Source organism: Filicampus tigris, chromosome 1, assembly GCF_054856515.1.
Source record: "Filicampus tigris isolate MCC_2025a chromosome 1, RoL_Ftig_1.0, whole genome shotgun sequence".
NCBI classification, from domain to species: domain Eukaryota; kingdom Metazoa; phylum Chordata; class Actinopteri; order Syngnathiformes; family Syngnathidae; genus Filicampus; species Filicampus tigris.
In genome coordinates, this window is record NC_141217.1 from 40,443,801 (window position 1) to 40,464,466 (window position 20,666).

The window sequence follows — 20,666 nt, forward strand, 5'->3', positions numbered from 1 at the left end:
GTGCATATCAGAATAGATGCAAGATAACGTGGCGGCGAAACAGGATGCTGGTGACAGCTTTGCAGCCACGCCGCACGTGCCGCTTAAAACCAGGAGACACCAGACGGTTCCGACACTCCAAGTGACTCGCGGCGCAATTTGAAAACACAGGGAAGTCTTTTTACATCCCGTAGACAGTTGGCCACGACCTGATCAGACCGAGGTTTGAATCGGGATGCAGATTAAAATCCCATTTTGTGGTTTCCTTCTTCACATTTGGCCTTCCTTTGGTCGGAAAGCATCATTGAAGACGGACATAGCATTAAGTGCAGTCAAGGGGGGGCTTGACTATTTTATGGAGAAAAAGTGATGCAATGTAGAAAGTATAGAAAGTGTAGAAAGCGGCTGGCGCTTTTATTTTTGACAAGGGTTGTTCTTGACCTGGTCAATGTGCAAAGTGCCTTTTTAACTTTGCGTTGTGAATTGCTTGCTTGTGATTTGACTTGTGCTGCTGTACGAATAAACGTGACTTGACTTGTCCAGGGGTCCTGTGGAACCTGTCCTCCTGCGACGCGGTGAAGATGACCATCATTCGCGACGCCCTGAGCACCCTGACCAACACGGTGGTCATCCCGCACTCAGGCTGGAGCAGCCTGTCGCACCGTGAGCAACACAAGATCAAGTTCCAGTCTTCCCTGCTGCTGCGAAACACCACCGGCTGCCTAAGGTGAGACAGACCACATAAATCCAGTGATTCAAAACCGCTGTTTTTTAAAAATCTTGTTTCAACCCCACTAATCTTCTTTCAAACCCTACTTTGAAACGCGAACCCTAGTTTCAAACCCTAATTTGAAACCCTAACCCTAGTTTCAAACCCTACTTTGAAACCCTAACCCTAGTTTCAAACCCTACTTTTAAATCCGAACCCTAGTTTCAAACCCTACTTTGAAACCCTAACCCTAGTTTCAAACCCTACTTTCAAACCCTAAACCTAGTTTCAAACCCTACTTTGAAACCCTAACCCTAGTTTCAAACCCAACTTTGAAACCCTAACCCTAGTTTCAAACCCTACTTTGAAACCCTAACCCTAGTTTCAAACCCTACTTTGAAACCCTAACCCTAGTTTCAAACCCTACTTTGAAACCCTAACCCTAGTTTCAAACCCTACTTTCAAACCCTAACCCTAGTTTCAAACCCTACTTTGAAACCCTAACCCTAGTTTCAAACCCTACTTTGAAACCCTAACCCTAGTTTCAAACCTTACTTTGAACCCCTAAACCTAGTTTCAAACCCTAATTTGAAACCCTAACCCTAGTTTCAAACCCTACTTTGAACCCCTAACCCTAATTTCAAACCCTACTTTGAAACCCTAACCCTATTTTCAAACCCTACTTTGAAACCCTAACCCTAGTTTCAAACCCTACTTTGAAACCCTAACCCTAGTTTCAAACCCTACTTTGAAACCCTAACCCTAATTTCAAACCCTACTTTGAAACCCTAACCCTAGTTTCAAACCCTACTTTGAACCCCTAACCCTAATTTCAAACCCTACTTTGAAACCCTAACCCTATTTTCAAACCCTACTTTGAAACCCTAACCCTAGTTTCAAACCCTACTTTGAAACCCTAACCCTAGTTTCAAACCCTACTTTGAAACCCTAACCCTAGTTTCAAACCCTACTTTGAACCCCTAACCCTAGTTTCAAACCCTACTTTGAAACCCTAACCCTAATTTCAAACCCTACTTTGAAACCCTAACCCTATTTTCAAACCCTACTTTGAAACCCTAACCCTAGTTTCAAACCCTTCTTTGAAACCCTAACCCTAGTTTCAAACCCTACTTTGAAACCCTAACCCTAGTTTCAAACCCTACTTTGAACCCCTAACCCTAGTTTCAAACCCTACTTTGAAACCCTAACCCTAATTTCAAACCCTACTTTGAAACCCTAACCCTAGTTTCAAACCCTACTTTGAACCCCTAACCCTAGTTTCAAACCCTACTTTGAAACCCTAACCCTAGTTTCAAACCCTACTTTGAAACCCTAACCCTATTTTCAAACCCTACTTTGAAACCCTAACCCTAGTTTCAAACCCTACTTTGAAACCCTAACCCTAATTTCAAACCCTACTTTGAAACCCTAACCCTAGTTTCAAACCCTACTTTGAACCCCTAACCCTAGTTTCAAACCCTACTTTGAAACCCTAACCCTAGTTTCAAACCCTACTTTCAAACCCTAAACCTAGTTTCAAACCCTACTTTGAAACCCTAACCCTAGTTTCAAACCCTACTTTGAAACCCTAACCCTAGTTTCAAACCCTACTTTCAAACCCTAACCCTAGTTTCAAACCCTACTTTGAAACCCTAACCCTAGTTTCAAACCCTAATTTGAAACCCTAACCCTAGTTTCAAACCCTAATTTGAAACCCTAACCCTAATTTCAAACCCTACTTTGAAACCCTAACCCTAGTTTCAAACCCTACTTTGAACCCCTAACCCTAATTTCAAACCCTACTTTGAAACCCTAACCCTATTTTCAAACCCTACTTTGAAACCCTAACCCTAGTTTCAAACCCTACTTTGAAACCCTAACCCTAGTTTCAAACCCTACTTTGAAACCCTAACCCTAGTTTCAAACCCTACTTTGAACCCCTAACCCTAGTTTCAAACCCTACTTTGAAACCCTAACCCTAATTTCAAACCCTACTTTGAAACCCTAACCCTATTTTCAAACCCTACTTTGAAACCCTAACCCTAGTTTCAAACCCTTCTTTGAAACCCTAACCCTAGTTTCAAACCCTACTTTGAAACCCTAACCCTAGTTTCAAACCCTACTTTGAACCCCTAACCCTAGTTTCAAACCCTACTTTGAAACCCTAACCCTAATTTCAAACCCTACTTTGAAACCCTAACCCTAGTTTCAAACCCTACTTTGAACCCCTAACCCTAGTTTCAAACCCTACTTTGAAACCCTAACCCTAGTTTCAAACCCTACTTTGAAACCCTAACCCTATTTTCAAACCCTACTTTGAAACCCTAACCCTAGTTTCAAACCCTACTTTGAAACCCTAACCCTAATTTCAAACCCTACTTTGAAACCCTAACCCTAGTTTCAAACCCTACTTTGAACCCCTAACCCTAGTTTCAAACCCTACTTTGAAACCCTAACCCTAGTTTCAAACCCTACTTTCAAACCCTAAACCTAGTTTCAAACCCTACTTTGAAACCCTAACCCTAGTTTCAAACCCTACTTTGAAACCCTAACCCTAGTTTCAAACCCTACTTTCAAACCCTAACCCTAGTTTCAAACCCTACTTTGAAACCCTAACCCTAGTTTCAAACCCTAATTTGAAACCCTAACCCTAGTTTCAAACCCTAATTTGAAACCCTAACCCTAGTTTCAAACCCTACTTTGAACCCCTAACCCTAGTTTCAAACCCTACTTTGAAACCCTAACCCTAGTTTCAAACCCTACTTTGAAACCCTAACCCTAGTTTCAAACCCTACTTTCAAACCCTAAACCTAGTTTCAAACCCTACTTTGAAACCCTAACCCTAGTTTCAAACCCTACTTTGAAACCCTAACCCTAGTTTCAAACCCTACTTTGAAACCCTAACCCTAATTTCAAACCCTACTTTGAAACCCTAACCCTAGTTTCAAACCCTACTTTGAAACCCTAACCCTAGTTTCAAACCCTACTTTGAAACCCTAACCCTAGTTTCAAACCCTAATTTGAAACCCTAACCCTAGTTTCAAACCCTACTTTGAAACCCTAACCCTAATTTCAAACCCTACTTTGAAACCCTAACCCTAGTTTCAAACCCTACTTTGAACCCCTAACCCTAGTTTCAAACCCTACTTTGAAACCCTAACCCTAGTTTCAAACCCTAATTTGAAACCCTAACCCTAGTTTCAAACCCTACTTTGAACCCCTAACCCTAGTTTCAAACCCTACTTTGAAACCCTAACCCTAGTTTCAAACCCTACTTTGAAACCCTAACCCTAGTTTCAAACCCTACTTTCAAACCCTAAACCTAGTTTCAAACCCTACTTTGAAACCCTAACCCTAGTTTCAAACCCTACTTTGAACCCCTAACCCTAATTTCAAACCCTACTTTGAAACCCTAACCCTAGTTTCAAACCCTACTTTGAAACCCTAACCCTAGTTTCAAACCCTACTTTGAAACCCTAACCCTAGTTTCAAACCGTACTTTGAAACCCTAACCCTTGTTTCAAACCCTAATTTGAAACCCTAACCCTAGTTTCAAACCCTACTTTGAAACCCTAACCCGTTTCAAACCCTACTTTGAAACCTTAATCCTAGTTCCAAACTGTACTTTGAAACCCTAACCCTTGTTTCAAACCCTAATTTGAAACCCTAACCCTAGTTTCCAACCCTACTTTGAACCCCTAACCCTAGTTTCAAACCCTACTTTGAAACCTTAATCCTAGTTTCAAACTGTACTTTGAAACCCTAACCCTAGTTTCAAGCCCTAATTTGAAACCCTAACCCCAGTTTCAAACCCTACTTTCAAACCTTAACCCTAGATTCAAACCGTACTTTGAAACACTAACCCTAGTTTCAAACCCTACTTTGAAACCCTAACCCTAGTTTCAAACCCTACTTTGAAACCCTAACCCTAATTTCAAACCCTACTTTGAAACCCTAACCCTAGTTTCAAACCCTACTTTGAACCCCTAACCCTAGTTTCAAACCCTACTTTGAAACCCTAACCCTAGTTTCAAACCCTACTTTGAAACCCTAACCCTAATTTCAAACCCTACTTTGAAACCCTATCCCTAGTTTCAAACCCTACTTTGAAACCCTAACCCTAGTTTCAAACCCTAATTTGAAACCCTAACCCTAGTTTCAAACCCTACTTTGAACCCCTAACCCTAGTTTCAAACCCTACTCTTAAATCCGAACCCTAGTTTCAAATCCTACTTTGAACCCCTAACCCTAGTTTCAAACCCTACTTTTAAATCCGAACCCTAGTTTCAAATCCTACTTTGAAACCCTAACCCTAGTTTCAAACCCTAATTTGAAACCCTAACCCCAGTTTCAAACCCTACTTTCAAACCTTAACCCTAGTTTCAAACCGTACTTTGAAACCCTAACCCTAGTTTCAAACCCTAATTTGAACCCCTAACCCTAGTTTCAAACCCTACTTTGAAACCTTAATCCTAGTTTCAAACCGTACTTTGAAACCCTAACCCTTGTTTCAAACCCTAATTTGAAACCCTAACCCTAGTTTCAAACCCTACTTTGAAACCCTAACCCTAGTTTCAAACCCTACTTTGAAACCTTAATCCTAGTTCCAAACTGTACTTTGAAACCCTAACCCTTGTTTCAAACCCTAATTTGAAACCCTAACCCTAGTTTCCAACCCTACTTTGAACCCCTAACCCTAGTTTCAAACCCTACTTTGAAACCTTAATCCTAGTTTCAAACTGTACTTTGAAACCCTAACCCTTGTTTCAAACCCTAATTTGAAACCCTAACCCTAGTTTCAAATTGAACTTTGAAACCCTAACCCTAGTTTCAAACCCTACTTTGAAACCCTAACCCTAGTTTCAAACCCTACTTTGAAACCCTAACCCTAGTTTCAAACCCTACTTTGAAACCCTAACCCTAGTTTCAAACCCTACTCTTAAATCCGAACCCTAGTTTCAAATCCTACTTTGAACCCCTAACCCTAGTTTCAAACCCTACTTTTAAATCCGAACCCTTGTTTCAAACCCTAATTTGAAACCCTAACCCTTGTTTCAAACCCTAATTTGAAACCCTAACCCTAGTTTCAAACCCTACTTTGAAACCCTAACCCTAGTTTCAAACCCTACTTTCAAACCCTAACCCTAGTTTCAAACCCTAATTTGAAACCCTAACTCTAATTTCAAACCCTACTTTGAAACCCTAACCCTAGTTTCAAACCCTAATTTGAAACTCTAACCCTAGTTTCAAACCCTACTTTGAAACCCTAACCCTATTTTCAAACCCTACTTTGAAACCCTAACCCTATTTTCAAACCCTACTTTGAAACCCTAACCCTAGTTTCAAACCCTACTTTGAAACCCTAACCCTAATTTCAAACCCTACTTTGAACCCCTAACCCTAGTTTCAAACCCTACTTTGAAACCCTAACCCTAGTTTCAAACCCTAATTTGAAACCCTAACCCTAGTTTCAAACCCTACTTTGAACCCCTAACCCTAGTTTCAAACCCTACTTTGAAACCCTAACCCTATTTTCAAACCCTACTTTGAAACCCTAACCCTAGTTTCAAACCCTACTTTGAACCCCTAACCCTAGTTTTAAACCCTACTTTGATACCCTAACCCTAGTTTCAAACCCTAATTTGAAACCCTAACCCTAGTTTCAAATTGTACTTTGAACCCCTAACCCTAGTTTCAAACCCTACTTTGAAACCTTAACCCTATTTTCAAACCCTACTTTGAAACCTTAATCCTAGTTTCAAACTGTACTTTGAAACCCTAACCCCAGTTTCAAACCCTACTTTCAAACCTTAACCCTAGTTTCAAACCGTACTTTGAAACCCTAACCCTAGTTTCAAACCCTAATTTGAACCCCTAACCCTAGTTTCAAACCCTACTTTGAAACCTTAATCCTAGTTTCAAACCGTACTTTGCAACCCTAACCCTTGTTTCAAACCCTAATTTGAAACCCTAACCCTAGTTTCAAACCCTACTTTGAAACCCTAACCCTAGTTTCAAACCCTACTTTGAAACCTTAATCCTAGTTCCAAACTGTACTTTGAAACCCTAACCCTTGTTTCAAACCCTAATTTGAAACCCTAACCCTAGTTTCCAACCCTACTTTGAACCCCTAACCCTAGTTTCAAACCCTACTTTGAAACCTTAATCCTAGTTTCAAACTGTACTTTGAAACCCTAACCCTTGTTTCAAACCCTAATTTGAAACCCTAACCCTAGTTTCAAATTGAACTTTGAAACCCTAACCCTAGTTTCAAACCCTACTTTGAAACCCTAACCCTAGTTTCAAACCCTACTTTGAAACCCTAACCCTAGTTTCAAACCCTACTTTGAAACCCTAACCCTAGTTTCAAACCCTACTCTTAAATCCGAACCCTAGTTTCAAATCCTACTTTGAACCCCTAACCCTAGTTTCAAACCCTACTTTTAAATCCGAACCCTTGTTTCAAACCCTAATTTGAAACCCTAACCCTTGTTTCAAACCCTAATTTGAAACCCTAACCCTAGTTTCAAACCCTACTTTGAAACCCTAACCCTAGTTTCAAACCCTACTTTCAAACCCTAACCCTAGTTTCAAACCCTAATTTGAAACCCTAACTCTAATTTCAAACCCTACTTTGAAACCCTAACCCTAGTTTCAAACCCTAATTTGAAACTCTAACCCTAGTTTCAAACCCTACTTTGAAACCCTAACCCTATTTTCAAACCCTACTTTGAAACCCTAACCCTATTTTCAAACCCTACTTTGAAACCCTAACCCTAGTTTCAAACCCTACTTTGAAACCCTAACCCTAATTTCAAACCCTACTTTGAACCCCTAACCCTAGTTTCAAACCCTACTTTGAAACCCTAACCCTAGTTTCAAACCCTAATTTGAAACCCTAACCCTAGTTTCAAACCCTACTTTGAACCCCTAACCCTAGTTTCAAACCCTACTTTGAAACCCTAACCCTATTTTCAAACCCTACTTTGAAACCCTAACCCTAGTTTCAAACCCTACTTTGAACCCCTAACCCTAGTTTTAAACCCTACTTTGATACCCTAACCCTAGTTTCAAACCCTAATTTGAAACCCTAACCCTAGTTTCAAATTGTACTTTGAACCCCTAACCCTAGTTTCAAACCCTACTTTGAAACCTTAACCCTATTTTCAAACCCTACTTTGAAACCTTAATCCTAGTTTCAAACTGTACTTTGAAACCCTAACCCTTGTTTCAAACCCTAATTTGAAACCCTAACCCTAGTTTCAAACCCTACTTTCAAACCCTAACCCTAGTTTCAAACCCTACTTTGAAACCTTAATCCTAGTTTCAAACTGTACTTTGAAACCCTAACCCTTGTTTCAAACCCTAATTTGAAACCCTAACCCTAGTTTCAAACCCTACTTTCAAACCCTAACCCTAGTTTCAAACCCTACTTTGAAACCCTAACCCTAGTTTCAAACCCTACTTTCAAACCCTAAACCTAGTTTCAAACCCTACTTTGAAACCCTAACCCTAGTTTCAAACCCTACTTTGAAACCCTAACCCTAATTTCAAACCCTACTTTGAAACCCTAACCCTAATTTCAAACCATACTTTGAAACCCTAACCCTAGTTTCAAACCCTACTTTGAAACCCTAACCCTAGTTTCAAACCATACTTTGAAACCCTAACCCTAGTTTCAAACCCTACTTTGAAACCCTAACCCTAGTTTCAAACCCTACTATGAAACCCTAACCCTAGTTTCAAACCCTACTTTGAAACCCTAACCCTAGTTTCAAACCTTAATTTGAAACCCTAACCCTAATGTCAAACCCTACTTTGAAACCCTAACCCTAGTTTCAAACCCTACCTTGAAACCTTTGTCTTAGTTTCAAACCCTACTTTGAAACCTTAATCCTAGTTTCAAACCCTACTTTGAAACCCTAACCCTAGTTTCAAACCCTACTTTGAAACCCTAACCCTAGTTTCAAACCATACTTTGAAACCCTAACCCTAGTTTCAAACCCTACTTTGAAACCCTAACCCTAGTTTCAAACCCTACTATGAAACCCTAACCCTAGTTTCAAACCCTACTTTGAAACCCTAACCCTAGTTTCAAACCTTAATTTGAAACCCTAACCCTAATTTCAAACCATACTTTGAAACCCTAACCCTAGTTTCAAACCCTACTTTGAAACCCTAACCCTAGTTTCAAACCATACTTTGAAACCCTAACCCTAGTTTCAAACCCTACTTTGAAACCCTAACCCTAGTTTCAAACCCTACTATGAAACCCTAACCCTAGTTTCAAACCCTACTTTGAAACCCTAACCCTAATGTCAAACCCTACTTTGAAACCCTAACCCTAGTTTCAAACCCTACCTTGAAACCTTTGTCTTAGTTTCAAACCCTACTTTGAAACCCTAACCCTAGTTTCAAACCCTACTATGAAACCCTAACCCTAATTTCAAACCCTAATTTCAAACCCTAACCCTAGTTTCAAACCCTACTTTGAAACCCTAACCCTAGTTTCAAACTGTAATTTGAAACCCTAACCCTAATTTCAAACCCTACTTTGAAACCCTAACCCTAGTTTCAAACCCTACTTTGAACCCCTAACCCTAGTTTCAAACCCTACTTTGAAACCCTAACCCTAGTTTCAAACCCTATTTTGAAACCCTAACCCTAATTTCAAACCCTACTTTGAAACCCTAACCCTAGTTTCAAACCCTACTTTGAAACCCTAACCCTAGTTTCAAACCCTAATTTGAAACCCTAACCCTAGTTTCAAACCCTACTTTGAACCCCTAACCCTAGTTTCAAACCCTACTCTTAAATCCGAACCCTAGTTTCAAATCCTACTTTGAACCCCTAACCCTAGTTTCAAACCCTACTTTTAAATCCGAACCCTTGTTTCAAACCCTAATTTGAAACCCTAACCCTTGTTTCAAACCCTAATTTGAAACCCTAACCCTAGTTTCAAACCCTACTTTGAAACCCTAACCCTAGTTTCAAACCCTACTTTCAAACCCTTACCCTAGTTTCAAACCCTAATTTGAAACCCTAACTCTAATTTCAAACCCTACTTTGAAACCCTAACCCTAGTTTCAAACCCTAATTTGAAACTCTAACCCTAGTTTCAAACCCTACTTTGAAACCCTAACCCTATTTTCAAACCCTACTTTGAAACCCTAACCCTATTTTCAAACCCTACTTTGAAACCCTAACCCTAGTTTCAAACCCTACTTTGAAACCCTAACCCTAATTTCAAACCCTACTTTGAACCCCTAACCCTAGTTTCAAACCCTACTTTGAAACCCTAACCCTAGTTTCAAACCCTAATTTGAAACCCTAACCCTAGTTTCAAACCCTACTTTGAACCCCTAACCCTAGTTTCAAACCCTACTTTGAAACCCTAACCCTATTTTCAAACCCTACTTTTAAATCCGAACCCTTGTTTCAAACCCTAATTTGAAACCCTAACCCTTGTTTCAAACCCTAATTTGAAACCCTAACCCTAGTTTCAAACCCTACTTTGAAACCCTAACCCTAGTTTCAAACCCTACTTTCAAACCCTAACCCTAGTTTCAAACCCTAATTTGAAACCCTAACTCTAATTTCAAACCCTACTTTGAAACCCTAACCCTAGTTTCAAACCCTAATTTGAAACCCTAACCCTAGTTTCAAATTGTACTTTGAACCCCTAACCCTAGTTTCAAACCCTACTTTGAAACCCTAACCCTATTTTCAAACCCTACTTTGAAACCCTAACCCTAGTTTCCAACCCTACTTTGAACCCCTAACCCTAGTTTCAAACCCTACTTTGAAACCCTAACCCTAATTTCAAACCCTACTTTGAAACCCTAACCCTAGTTTCAAACCCTACTTTGAACCCCTAACCCTAGTTTCAAACCCTACTTTGAAACCCTAACCCTAGTTTCAAACCCTACTTTGAAACCTTAATCCTAGTTTCAAACTGTACTTTGAAACCCTAACCCTTGTTTCAAACCCTAATTTGAAACCCTAACCCTAGTTTCCAACCCTACTTTGAACCCCTAACCCTAGTTTCAAACCCTACTTTGAAACCTTAATCCTAGTTTCAAACTGTACTTTGAAACCCTAACCCTTGTTTCAAACCCTAATTTGAAACCCTAACCCTAGTTTCAAATTGAACTTTGAAACCCTAACCCTAGTTTCAAACCCTACTTTGAAACCCTAACCCTAGTTTCAAACCCTACTTTCAAACCCTAACCCTAGTTTCAAACCCTACTTTGAAACCCTAACCCTAGTTTCAAACCCTACTTTCAAACCCTAAACCTAGTTTCAAACCCTACTTTGAAACCCTAACCCTAGTTTCAAACCCTACTTTGAAACCCTAACCCTAATTTCAAACCCTACTTTGAAACCCTAACCCTAATTTCAAACCATACTTTGAAACCCTAACCCTAGTTTCAAACCCTACTTTGAAACCCTAACCCTAGTTTCAAACCATACTTTGAAACCCTAACCCTAGTTTCAAACCCTACTTTGAAACCCTAACCCTAGTTTCAAACCCTACTATGAAACCCTAACCCTAGTTTCAAACCCTACTTTGAAACCCTAACCCTAGTTTCAAACCTTAATTTGAAACCCTAACCCTAATGTCAAACCCTACTTTGAAACCCTAACCCTAGTTTCAAACCCTACCTTGAAACCTTTGTCTTAGTTTCAAACCCTACTTTGAAACCTTAATCCTAGTTTCAAACCCTACTTTGAAACCCTAACCCTAGTTTCAAACCCTACTTTGAAACCCTAACCCTAGTTTCAAACCATACTTTGAAACCCTAACCCTAGTTTCAAACCCTACTTTGAAACCCTAACCCTAGTTTCAAACCCTACTATGAAACCCTAACCCTAGTTTCAAACCCTACTTTGAAACCCTAACCCTAATGTCAAACCCTACTTTGAAACCCTAACCCTAGTTTCAAACCCTACCTTGAAACCTTTGTCTTAGTTTCAAACCCTACTTTGAAACCCTAACCCTAGTTTCAAACCCTACTATGAAACCCTAACCCTAATTTCAAACCCTACTTTCAAACCCTAACCCTAGTTTCAAACCCTACTTTGAAACCCTAACCCTAGTTTCAAACTGTAATTTGAAACCCTAACCCTAATTTCAAACCCTACTTTGAAACCCTAACCCTAGTTTCAAACCCTACTTTGAAACCCTAACCCTAGTTTCAAACCCTACTTTGAAACCCTACCCCTAGTTTCAAACCCTACTTTGAAACCCTACCCCTAGTTTCAAACCCTACTTTGAAACCCTAACCCTAGTTTCAAACCCTACTTTCCAACCCTAACCCTAGTTTCAAACCCTACTTTGAAACCTTAACCCTAGTTTCAAACCATACTTTGAAACCCTAACCCTAGTTTCAAACCCTAATTTGAAACCCTAACCCTAGTTTCAAACCCTACTTTCCAACCCTAACCCTAGTTTCAAACCTTAATTTGAAACCCTAACCCTAATTTCAAACCCTACTTTGAAACCCTAACCCAAGTTTCAAACCCTACCTTGAAACCTTTGTCTTAGTTTCAAACCCTACTTTGAAACCCTAATCCTAGTTTCAAACCCTAACCCTAGTTTCAAACCTTAATTTGAAACCCTAACCCTAATTTCAAACCATACTTTGAAACCCTAACCCTAGTTTCAAACCCTACTTTGAAACCCTAACCCTAGTTTCAAACCATACTTTGAAACCCTAACCCTAGTTTCAAACCCTACTTTGAAACCCTAACCCTAGTTTCAAACCCTACTATGAAACCCTAACCCTAGTTTCAAACCCTACTTTGAAACCCTAACCCTCGTTTCAAACCCTACTCTGAAACCCTAACCCTAATTTCAAACCCTACTTTGAAACTCTAACCCTAGTTTCAAACCCTAAGTGTTGCGTATATATTTTTTATTGATCCAATATAAATACAGGTGTTATTTTTATTATTGGTATAAATATTATAATTATGATTTAAAGCATAACACAATAAATGTGAAATGGTCCCATAACAGCAATAAAGGATGAAGTTAGCGGAGCTGTTGGAACAGACTTTCAGCGTTTCCGCCGTCTTTTTCTCTGTGTTTGTGCGTGCGCGCCGCAGGAACTTGAGCTCGGCAGGCGAAGAGGCGAGGGGTCAGCTGCGCTGCTGTGAGGGTCTGGTAGACTCCCTGCTTCACATCCTGAAAGCCTGCGTCAATACCTCCGACTACGACAGCAAGGTGACGCAAACGCGCGCGCGCGCATGCCCACTTGCATTTGCTCCATGGAAAGCGCACGAAGGAGAAAAGCAAGACTTGAACTAATCCTGCGACGGAACGCAGTAGAAACGCCTCCGCTTTCCCCGACGGCACCGCACCAGTGCAAACGTCCTGCTCCGTTTGATTGGCTTTTGCCTTTTTCGCTAGTTGAAATGTGCGAGGCGTCCGTGAGAAAGAAGATGTTACATAAGCTGAAGTGCTCGGAAAGGAATCAGCAAACGATACAAAAACGAGTTGAATATAACAATAGACGTGGTGGTAACCATTCACGTTGTGGGCGTGGCTAATAATAAATAGCCTTTTCTGTCGCTCGGGCGAATGGCGCAGTGGCGCTCTTCGGATGCTGCGGCCTCCCGGGAGCCGGCCGGCTCCACGTTGCGTTTCGCTGAATGACTCTGACGGGCCAAGCGAATCTTTTAAAAGGCAGTCCGGCGAGCTTCTCTCTTCAACCGCTCAAGACATCCACTCAGGATATGCGCCACGCAAGAAAATGAAAAAGTCAACCTTTTTGGACTAGATCTGTTTTTTGGGGGATGGTTTCCGTTCAGGTCAACGACTTTCCCGCCACCCGGAAGATTGTTGGCGTCCGCCGAATGGTCTTGTTTTTCTTGAACCCTCCTCAGATCGTGGAGAACAGCGTGTGCACGCTGAGGAACCTCTCCTACCGGCTGGAGGTGGAGATGCCGTCCTCTCGTCTCCTCGGCAACCAGGAGCTGGACGCCCTCTTGGGGTTCTCGTCCACGGCCAAGGACTTGGACTACATCTGCTGGGGGAAGAGGAGGCGCGGGAGGAAGAGGAGCGACTGGCCCGAGGAAAAAGTGAACCGACAAGATAATATCATCGCCGCTCCCGAGTTTCCTCACGTTGTCCGAGTGTGATTTTTGAACGACTTTACCAGGCACCAAGCAGGATGTTGTTTGTGCGCCTGTTCTGAGCAGTGGGACGGCCCGGGGCCCATTCCCGGCTTTCCTCAGGCGCTGAGGGGCGCCGAGCTGCTGTGGCACCCAACGGTGGTCAAACCGTACCTCAACTTGCTGGCCGAGAGCTCCAATGCCGCCACGCTGGAGGGGGCCGCCGGATCGCTGCAAAACCTCTCGGCAGGAAACTGGAAGGTCTCCTATGAATACACTATTCACGTTCACTTGCTTTTCCACCAGCAAAAGTTTACTGTACAGTCTTGAGAAAAAGTGCAAGTACGCTCTAGTTGCTTCTAAGAGCGCGAGAAAAGCGGTGCGATGACTTTCCCTGCTCTTGTTTCCAGTTCTCGGCCTACATGCGAGCGGCGGTGCGCAAGGAGAAAGGTTTGCCCATCCTGGTGGAGCTGCTGAGGATGGACAACGACCGCGTCGTCTGCTCCGTCGCCACCGCCCTGCGCAACATGGCGCTCGACGGACGCAACAAGGAGCTCATAGGTAGGCGCAAAGCCGCGTTTGAAACCGATTTTCTCATTGTTGATCGTTCTCAACTCAATGCGTCGCTGATTTTCCTACATTTCTTTCCCGGCAAGCTTTTCGTCTCAAAAGCTAGCCCCGGGAGAAGACAAGGATCGATTTACGGGAAGCACGACGTAGAATTACCGAGCAACATCAAGGGGAGGGTGTCCGAACGTTTTCGAACAAGGGCCCGAAACAGAAAAACGGAAGGATAACGGAAGGGCCATTTTCTGTTGTTCTTCACCCATTCTTGATTTCGAAAAGGTGATATGAGACTTCGTAAAGATGTAAAGATATGTGAAGCAAGCAGAGCTGGGCACTCCGTCTGACCGACGGACCGGTCCGTCTATCCGTCAATGACGGATGCCCGTTTTACTGAAGAGAGACGGAAATAAAACATTTTGTCATTATTTCGCTTCGGTATGCACACTAGGAAGCATTTTAATCCACCGGGATTGTACCTTTGGCAACAATGTGGCACGGGATTCTGGTTAAGGAAGCAAGCAAACTTTTAAGAGTTAAATCTGCAGCAGGCTGCACTTCAATACAAAGCGTTGGCTATGTGAAATGTCAAATGTATGTGAGTGTAATGCTGTCCGAGCAGCAAGCCCGCACATTATAATGTAGAGCGTGCGCTCCATTTACCATTTTCATCAAATCGGTTCAGAACATGGACGGATTTTTCATCTGTTGGGCCTTTTTTTCCGGCGTGGCGATTGACGCACTGGTGGACCTTTGATTTTTACTGACGGAAGCGGGGTCAAAATAACATAACATAACATGACAGACTGACTGACAGATGTTTGGCCCGGCAGAAAAATAAACGAATGACGAATGACGGGTGACGGGTGACGGATGGCGGATTGACGGATGGACGGATGGACGGGTGACGGATGACGGACGACGGATGACGGATGACGGATGGGTACCCGGGCTGCTGACGGAGCATGTTTGCATGGTCAAAAAGACAACGAGACTTTAGACGAGTGGATCGTGTTTCAAAGTGACCTACCCGCGTGAGCCTGTTCCGCACGAGCAGCGGCAAAGTAACGACTTAGTGCCGGAACACAAAGAGGTGACGTGTTTCAGGGAAGTACGCGATGCGGGATCTGATCAACCGGCTGCCTGGCGCAAATCCGTCGGCGCTGTCCGATGACACGGTGGCGTCCGTCTGCTGCACCCTGCACGAGGTCGCCAGCCGCAACATGGAGAACGCCAAAGCGCTGGCCGACAGCGGCGGCATCGAGAAGCTGGTGGAGATCAGCAAAGGACGCGGCAAAGGGTGCGCCGCGGCAGCCGAGCGTTGGGACGCTGCCGTCAAGTCCCAAAGAAACAACACATGTCATCATCCTGTTGCAGGTACTCCATGAAGCTTATGAAGGCGGCTGCTCAAGTGTTGAACACGCTGTGGCAGTACAGAGAGCTGAGGAGTCTCTACAAACAGGTCAGAGGCCTCCGCGCAAAACAAATGGCAACGGAAGGCGCCGCTGCGTGGGAGACTTTCGGCCCGGTTTTACATTCAGCTTCATCTTGAGTGAATCCACTCAATCGTCGCTGGCCTGTGAAAAACACCTCTCCCACCTCTTTTTTTTTTTTGCATTTTGCTTCTTTTTACGTGAATCCGCGTTACAGACATCGCGTTAATCTAGTGGGCCTGCTGGCAACATATTGTTGAAAAAAATATGTTTGGTTTCACTTCCGTTTTAATGTGATTTTTTTTTTTTTTTTTTTGGAAATCCCAAATTGGACTTGCATGTTGCGTAATATGCTGCTGCAATTTGTCATACTTTTGAAAAAGATATGAATAAGGGTTAGGGTTAACCATTTTAGCCTAACCTTCACCCCAAACATGTTCTTACCAATAACATGTTCTATGCAGCCTCACTAGTCCAAACGCCATATGCTGATCAATATTGTTTGTGGAATACAAATTAAACACCAAAATGTGGATGTGTTTTTATCCATTTTGTCACTTACGCTTTACTGAAAATGACATCACAACTGCTCAGGTAACGACCAATCACGGCTCAGCTTTAGAAAACAGGCGAGCTGTGATCGGTCGTTCCGTGTCGTTGCGATGTCATTTTCAGTCGACAGCAAGTGACAAAATGGCCGCCCCGTGAGATGGACTAAAAGGGGTGCATTTTACTGCTTAACTCATATTCCACAAACGCATTTGTAATCAGAATGCCGTGCTTAGGCCAGTGGAGCTGCATACAACATTTTACTGTAAAGAATTTTGGGGGGGGGGTTAACCTAAGTAATGACTCAACTTGCTTGACAGTCATTTCGTCGGGATTTGACTCGCTTTGGTGGCTTTAACGTGAGGCGCGAAACCGATGACTTGCACTCTTCCGCGCAGGACGGATGGAGCTACACTCACTTTGTCACACCGGTGTCCACTTTGGAGCGAGACCGCTACCGCTCGCAGCCGACGCTGCCCACCAGCCCCATTCACATGTCGCCCGTCATCCAGTCCGGTGAGAGAACCGTCCGGCCGAAGACAATCGCGGCGTGGTCTCTGCTCTGAATGCGCTCTGTGCTTCCTCAGGCGGTAGCGCCACATCCTCGCCGGCGATGCTGGGCATCAGGAGGCACAGCTCAAACTACCCCAGAGCGCAGTCATCTATGCAACTCGACACCTACTACGGCGACAACAATTTACACAAACATCAGTACACAGGTTTGGATGAATTTTGGCCTTTTTTTTTTCTTTTTTCTTTTTTCGGTCAAACTCATTTCGGAAGTTGCCTGTATTCTAATTTGACCCCGGAAACTAAAAAAAAAATTGTTTGGAGGTCGACCAGCGTCCTGCGGCAGATTGTGTTCGACATCAAAGTTCAACTGTCAAAATCTTTTCATCAAGACAGGCTGGGAGGAATATAAACACTGCCTGGTGCCTGCTGTTTGCCAACATTTTGAAAAGGTCTTTTGGAAATGGTTGCACACAAAGATTCGACCTGTGTTTTCTTGACTGTATCACCTCGTTTCATCTTATTGCGAAGCACTCACTCTTTTCATGGCAGGTCGTATCACATTTGTGTTTGTGATTATTCAGGGTCTGAGAAGAAAAACGCTTATTTCATCGGCACATACAGCTCGCAGTCTGGAGACGAGCTAAGAAGGGCCCAGGTAAGAAAAGAAAGTGTACACGGTTCTTATTAAAAGCTTGCGCACAGGCTCTTTTAGTGGACTACCGAGTCTACCTCCAAGTATGCTAACGCACTAGTTGACGGGGAAGTCAATCCCCAAAAATTCTTTACAAAAATATGTTCTACGAGTCTAAACACGGCATTCTGGCTATTATTGCATTTGCGGAAGATGAGAAATCCACCCGTTTTTAGCTAGCTCAGGGGGCGGCCATTTTGTCACTTATGTCGACTGAAGATGACGTCGCACTTGCTCAGGGCTAAGATAGCGACCAATCATAGCTCAGCTTCAGAAAACAGGTGAGCCGTGATTGCTGATTACCCGAGCCCTGAGCAACTGTGATGTCATCTTCAGTCGGCACAAGAGACAAAATGGCCGCCCCCTGAGATGGTTAAAAGCGGGCGCATTTTGCTGCTTAACTTCTGTCCCACAAATGCAATATTCGTCAGAATGCCGTATTTCAACTAGCGGGCTATTCTGGAAAAATATGTTTGGGTTGACCTCCACTTTAAAGTATACTGGTGTTGTGATTTAAATGAAACTGACCACCGTTTGCCCCCCCCCCCCCGCCCCCAGCACTCGGAGCCGTTCTACGATGAACCAGACAGGAAGAACTACAACAGACTGTACCTGTCGTCCCCGCAAGATTACGGGGCGGAGCGGTACGAGGACGACGCGGTCCACCTGAGCCCGCCCTCCCCCGACAGCTACGGCGGCGGCCAGCCACTCCAATTCAAAAGCAACACCAACTACGTGGACTTCTACTCCACCACACGGAGGCCTTCAAACAGGGCCAACAAGTTCAGCGGATCCCCCGACTCCTGGGTGTAAAAAGACAACGTCTGCCCGGCGCATAAGACTGCCGACTGCTCAGCGCTCCAAATGTCAGCAAATGTTCAACCACACGTTCCTTAGACTAGTACGAAAATGTGAAGCAAAACGGCAGCAGTTTGTGTCTGTCTCCTGCTGGCGAGCGTTGGAAGTAAGGCTTCACTTAGCGGCCAGTCTTCAAAAAGCTCATTTCTCTCAAGTCGTCAATCGGGTCCAAAGAGCTCGGTGGAAGGTGCTCTTCCAAAGCCGGGCCTGACTTTGTGTTTGTCTAATGCAACCTTTTTCTCTGCGGTGAAAATGTGCAGTCTTTTGGCTTCATTAACGCGAATCATGTCAGAGTGGGCAGGCGGGGCGACCCCGCCACCAAAATTGGGAATTGGAGAGGGGAGGCCGCCGCGTCGTGCAACAGCGGCAGACTTGATCCCAAGTCACCCCCAAAAGTGTTTCAAGGTTTTCTGCCCCAGCTTTGAAGGGAATACACTCGCCGATGAGGAGAGAAAGAGAGAACTCGTCGCTTTCGTGTCTGTTGGCCAAAAGTGCAGTAGTATATCCAAGTATGTGGAAAAATATCTATTTGTACAAATCCGACGTTGGAACCATCATGTTGAATTGTTGTATTCAATCTGTAATACTTTATATGTGACCATGTGAAAAAAGACTTTTATATTATTTATGAATTATTTATTATTTACTTGTGACCCAAGCAAGCTAACAAAGCTGTCTGTTCTGTCGAAAAACTGCTGACGAAGATTACGTGCAGTCTTACAAATGGAAATAGTGTATATGAGTAGTGAAAAAAGATGTGACAAAATGATCAAATAAAAATGGCAAATTATGCTTTTTTTGTTTGTTTGCTTTCATTTTTTAAAACTTCAATTCCAGTTTGGACATTGTGCAGGTTGTTAAGGCAACCTCAAGAATGATTTCTTATTGGTACAGTAGCACTGTACCACAGTCTAACGCTCTTTTACAGTATTGCTCGTAGGCATTTCGTAACAGCTAGAGCTGTAACCAAGCACTTTACAAACAGTAGACAATAAATAAATATAAAACAATAAAGGCTGTGATACACGTATTAATATAGCTATAAATAAATAATATATAGAATATAAATAAACAAAGCCAATAAATGAACATAAACCACAAATACGATTGACACCGGAAAAGAGCCCAAAATTCCAGGTCTGATCAAAAGCCCGAGAATATAGAAATGCGTCTTCAACCGGGTTTTAAAAATGGACAGAGAGAGGGGGCTTGCCTAACAACCAATGGGAGCTCATTCCAGTGGGAAGGACCAGCAGTCGAAAAGGCTCGACCCCCTCTGAGGCTCCGCTTGGTCCTCGGCACCTCGAGCAGCGCCTGGTCCGCAGACCTGAGGTTGCGGAAAGGTGCACGCGTAGGGCTGGAGGAGCTCGGAGAGGTACGCCGGGGCCAGGCCATTTCATGGTTTCAAGACAAATAGGAGAATCTTAAATGGAACCCTGAAATGCACTGGGAGCCAGTGAAGGGAGGCCAGAATCGGTGCTATGCGCTCCATCTTCCGAGCTCCGCTTAGTAGGCGGGCAGCAGCATTTTGGACCAACTGGAGACGTTTGAGGGAGGACTGGCTGACTCCAAAATAAAGCGCATTGCAGTCATCTAGCCGAGATGTAACAAAGGCATGGGTGACTTTTTCTAAGTGCCGATGGGAAAGGAGGGGCTTTACCTTCGCCGGCTGTCTAAGGTGAAAGAAGCTCGACTTTACAACAGTGCTGATTTGCTGGTCCAATTTAAAATCACTGTCCATTTTAAAACCCAAGTTTGGGATTGTTGGCTTTAGATATGAAGACAGGGGGCCTAGGTCAACAGGGTGGGATGGAGACGAGCCACTGGGACCAAACACCATAAGTTCTGTTTTCTTTTCGTTGAAATTTAGGAAATTCAGGGACATCCGGTCTTTGATGTCCTCTAGGCAGGACAAAAGTGGTCTTAACGAGAAAGCCTCTTTCCGATTGAAAATCTTTGCTATGAGCTGCGATCTGCTATTGGGGAAAAGAAACCTGGAAAAATTCGAGACTTTGAACAACTTGCAAAGGAAGACTGGGAGAAAATAGCAGCTGACAAGTGAAAGAAACGTATGGATGGCTCAAGAAACATTTGGAAGCTTTCATCACCGATTGTTTCTTCTTTGAAATTACAATATTAATCGAAAAAAAAATTCTTAACTCATTAACTGCCAGACATTTTCAGACCCCTCTTTTACCCCTACTGTTTGAAAGAAATTATAAATAAATTCCTGGGATTGAGTGGCTGGACT

The 20,666-nt window shown here is 43.2% G+C and overlaps 1 protein-coding gene across 4 annotated transcripts in view; it reads left to right on the forward strand.

The window, feature by feature from the left end:
• The window catches only part of LOC147154111 (plakophilin-4-like), a 36,391-nt gene extending 17,184 nt beyond the window's left edge, over positions 1-19,207 (forward strand). For 3 of the 4 annotated variants that reach the window (XM_086041486.1, XM_086041478.1, XM_086041494.1), the window contains exons 12-22: positions 523-706; positions 12,800-12,917; positions 13,580-13,774; positions 13,895-14,068; positions 14,218-14,368; positions 15,479-15,671; positions 15,749-15,833; positions 16,752-16,869; positions 16,941-17,072; positions 17,448-17,521; positions 18,116-19,207. In XM_086041486.1, the coding sequence (XP_085897612.1) occupies positions 523-706; positions 12,800-12,917; positions 13,580-13,774; positions 13,895-14,068; positions 14,218-14,368; positions 15,479-15,671; positions 15,749-15,833; positions 16,752-16,869; positions 16,941-17,072; positions 17,448-17,521; positions 18,116-18,370 (1,679 nt within the window). In that variant the 3' untranslated portion in view covers positions 18,371-19,207. Of the gene's footprint in view, positions 1-522; positions 707-12,799; positions 12,918-13,579; positions 13,820-13,894; positions 14,069-14,217; positions 14,369-15,478; positions 15,672-15,748; positions 15,834-16,751; positions 16,870-16,940; positions 17,073-17,447; positions 17,522-18,115 lie in introns of all 4 variants that reach the window. The other variant, XM_086041505.1, reaches the window with a different exon arrangement.
• Positions 19,208-20,666: the final 1,459 nt, after the last annotated feature.